This window comes from Eimeria tenella, genomic scaffold (assembly GCF_000499545.2).
Source record: "Eimeria tenella Houghton genomic scaffold, Eth_scaff66, whole genome shotgun sequence".
Taxonomy (NCBI): Eukaryota; Apicomplexa; class Conoidasida; order Eucoccidiorida; family Eimeriidae; genus Eimeria; species Eimeria tenella.
Genome location: NW_013543434.1, coordinates 6,814 through 10,622, shown reverse-complemented (window position 1 = coordinate 10,622; position 3,809 = coordinate 6,814). Strand labels below are relative to the sequence as shown.

The following is a 3,809-nucleotide window of genomic DNA, read 5'->3' as shown; positions in this document are numbered from 1 at the left end:
ATGCATCTCTGAGGGCTTCAGCTTTTTCTTTTCGAGAAGCCGCCAGGTGGGCCCGCACAAAGTCCACAGCCTCCTGCAACCAAACCCTAAACCCTAAACCCTAAACCCTAAACCCTAGTCCCTAGGTCTACAGCCTGCGCCGCGCGCACTCGGGCCAATGCGCGGCTCCTCACAGACAAGAGCCAATCCCTAAGCCCTCGGCAAATCCCCACGCGCACAGCCCCAAACCCTAAACCCTAAACCCTAAACCCTAAAAAAGGGTTTCGCACCTGGTTCGTTTTGCAGTCCCAGATGCCGTCGCAGGCAATTATGAGAAACTCGTCTTCCTTGCAGACAGGCGTGACCCTTCAGCGAAGCAAATCAAAAAAACAAACCAACCATCAACAGCAGCAGCAGCAGCAACCCCAGCAGCAGCAGCAGCAACCCCAGCAGCAGCAGCAACCCCAGCGGCAGCAGCAGCCGCAACCCAGCAGCAGCAGCAGCATCCCCAGCAGCAGCAGCAGCAGCACCCCCACCCCTCCCCGCGCCATCCGCAGCAGCACCACCCCACTCACCACCACCATCAGCAGCAGCAGCAGCAAACTCCCCCGCACCCCCCCTCAGCAGCAGCAGCAGCAGCAGCAGCAGCAGCAGCAGCAGCAGCAGGACGAATCCGGCTCGTGGGGCGCTGGGACCGGGACTTTTCTGGGCGGGAGGAGACGGCGGACCTGACGTCGGGGAAGGCAGTGATCTTCTGCTTCTCGGGAGGAATGGATTTATCCTTTTTGTAAAAAAGATCTCCGAGAGATCTCGAAAGATTCAAGTTTCCGTCGACGCGGCCGTTGGCCACCGCGCCGCCAGCAGCAGCAATGCGCGCGCGCTCGCTGGGGTTCGTGGGCTTGTGGTCGTGCGAGAGTGGGAAGGCCTGCGGGGGTCGGAAAAGCGCAGTTTGCTGCAGTTTTGTTCCAACTTAGCTCGAATGAACTCCTCCAAACCCTCTATTCGCATGCAGCAGCTCCGACGGAGAAAGAGGCGCCAAAAAGCAGCCAAAAACTCCACAAACTCGCCGAAATATCCCAAAATCCGTAACGCATGAAGTGCAGTTCAAAACGAAATTTGAACTGCCAAATAACACTTGAAAGAGACTTGAGGGGAGATTTAAAGGAGATTTCAAGGGGACTTGAAAGAGATTTAAAAGAGCTTTAAAGGAGATTTAAGAGAGGTTTGAAGGAGATTGGAATGGAGATTGAAAGCAGATCAACTGGGTTTAAAAAGGGAGAAAAAAGACGCCAAAAGGGCCCAAAAAGCTCTAAAAAGGCCAAAAGGGGACAAAAGAGGGAAAAAATGAAACGAAAAACAAATGAAAAATAAACAAAATCAAACAACCAAAAACAATTAAAAGGACATAAAACAAATAAAGAATAAAAGCACTAAAAGAACAAAGACTGGATTCACTTGAACGCAAAAAAAGGAGCAAAAAAGCAAATAAAACAAAACAAAACAAACAAAAAAGCAACTAAAGCAGCAAACAAAGCAGAACAAAAGCACCCAAAACAAACCAAAAAGAAATAAAAGAAATAAAAGAAACGAAAGAAATAAAAGAAAAGGATTTACAAGTCCAGCTCTCGAAAGAACAGCTCTGGAGTCTCCAGCATTTGCTGCAACAATTAGCGGAGTTGCTGCATCCAAGAGGCAGCAAACAATTGCTGTTGAGCCGCAGCCTTCGGGGGAGGAGGGGTGGGGGTGTTCGAGCCGCTGCGGCGCTTCGGCGCCTGCTTCCAGCTCTTCTTCTGCTGCTGCTGCTGCTGCTGCTGCTGCTGCTGCTGCTGCTGGCTGCGGCGGCGCTGCTGCAGAGCTGGGGGACGGCGGGGGAGAGGCTGGCGCGCTCGGGGACCCCGGCCGGGGGCTCGAGGGCTCGCCGTCTCCTGCTGCTGCTGCTGCTGCTGCTGCTGCTGCTGCTGCTGCTGCGGAGGCCGCTGAGGTCACCTGGCCCCCTGCTGCTGCTGCTGCTGCCTTCGCCCCCTCAGACGCAGACACTCGCGGGGGGTCGCCGCGGGGAGACGAACTCCGCTGCCCTTTTGCTGCTGCTGCTGCTGCTGCAGACCGCCTGCTGCTGCTGCTGCTGCTGCTGCTGCTGCGCGGGCTCTCCTCGCTCTCCTCTCCGTCCGACTCGCTCGAAGGCGACGAGCTGCCTTCTCTCCCCGCTGCTGCCTCCTCGTCCTGCTGCTGCTGCTGCTGCTGCTGCTGCTGCTGCTGCCGCTCCGCCTTCGCCCCAATGTCCGAAGTGCTGTCCAGACGCCCCAAAGCCAGCGGCCGCGAGGCCTCCCCTTGAGGACTTTTTTCTGTTTCCGAAAATAAAATAAATAAACAAATAGAAATAAATAAATAAAAATAAATAAGTAAATAAAGACAATAAATCGATTTATTTCTTTTAATTCACCCCGCCATGACACCAATTATCGTGCTGCACGGACGCAGGCAAAAAACCCCGCTGCTGCAACGCCCACAAACCCTAAACCCTAAACCCTAAACCCTAAACCCTAGGAAGCCTGTTTTACCCCCCGCTGGCTCTTCTTCTTCCGTTTCCTCCTTTTTATTTTCTCCCTCTCCATCTTCATTTGCAACCATCAGCTGTACGTACACCCCAAGCACACACCAAGCATTTGCCAGCAGCAGCAGCAGCAGCAGCAGCAGCTGCTGCTGCTGCTGCTGCCGTGTAGAAGGAGCCACAATGACGAGCAGCAGCAGCAGAATGGAGATGAAACAAAAGACGAAATAAAGCATCAAGATGTCTATTTGAGCTGGAAAAAGCATCAAAATGCATCAAATTTGAAGAATTTGAAAATTTGAATAAATAAAATCCAAAACATCTTTAAAGTTCTTTAAATTTTTCGAAAGGATCAAAAACGGAGTTTTCCTTGCCTGAATATACCGCTGGCCGTCCATGTCAACTACACGGGCGTCGCCGCCGTTTCTCAAGAACCATTCCAAATAAGTTTCTGTTCCCATTTGTTCTTTTTGAGCCTAAGAAGCAATTCATATTTACTTAATTTTAATTTACTTCTCCTTTTCACTTCATTTGATGCAGCAGCAGCAGCAGCAGCAGAGATGCAGCAGCAGCAGCAGAGATTCAGCAGCAGCAGCAGCAGAGATGCAGCAGCAGCAGCAGCAGCAGCAGCGGCGGGAGAGCAGCAGCAGCAGCAGCAGCAGCAGCAGCAGCTCACGTCCTCGAAGAGTTTGAGGAGCGCGTGCCTGCTTTCTGGAGTTTGGATCTTTTCATCAACAGCAAGAAAAGCATCTTCAAGGGCCTGGCAGACCACTGCCACGCTGCTGGTCATGAAGCTGCTGCTGTCCTCCTCCTCTGCTGCTGCTGCTGCTGCTGCTGCGGCGGTGTCGCCTGCTGCTGCTGCTGCTGCTGCGGCCCGGTTGCTGCCGCGCGGCAGCTGCTGGTGCTCCGCAGCCATCTCCGCCCGCACCGCCAGCAGGCACTCCGAAAAGATCTGGAAAAGAGGCAAAACAGTAAATCCAATTAATTCAATTAATTAAATAATTAGATTAATTAATCAAATAACTAGATTAATTAATTAATTTAATTAATTAAACAAGCAATAATTAATTAAGCTCCAAGAGAAGGCCCTCCTCCACGAAAACGCCGCGTCTGCCGCCCCCAGACACCACCCGCAGCCGCAGCCGCAGCAGCAGCAGCCGCAGCAGCAGCAGCAGCAGCAGCAGCAGCAGACCCGCAGCAGGTTCGCAGCAGTCCACTGGCTAACGGCGTTGCTGCCGTGGCCATCAAAAACCCCATAAACCCCAACATCGGAAATCCCCAT

The 3,809-nt window shown here is 52.7% G+C and overlaps 1 protein-coding gene across 1 annotated transcript in view; it reads right to left on the bottom strand.

Annotated features, from left to right (window-relative positions):
• The window catches only part of ETH_00006755 (uncharacterized protein), a gene marked incomplete at both ends in the record, with an annotated part of 7,995 nt that extends 4,186 nt beyond the window's left edge, over nucleotides 1-3,809 (bottom strand). The window contains 8 exons of the mRNA XM_013377877.1: nucleotides 59-73; nucleotides 270-345; nucleotides 708-904; nucleotides 1,594-2,321; nucleotides 2,538-2,610; nucleotides 2,902-3,003; nucleotides 3,204-3,479; nucleotides 3,720-3,809. Coding sequence (XP_013233331.1) covers nucleotides 59-73; nucleotides 270-345; nucleotides 708-904; nucleotides 1,594-2,321; nucleotides 2,538-2,610; nucleotides 2,902-3,003; nucleotides 3,204-3,479; nucleotides 3,720-3,809 — 1,557 coding nt within the window. The remainder of the gene's footprint in view (nucleotides 1-58; nucleotides 74-269; nucleotides 346-707; nucleotides 905-1,593; nucleotides 2,322-2,537; nucleotides 2,611-2,901; nucleotides 3,004-3,203; nucleotides 3,480-3,719) is intronic.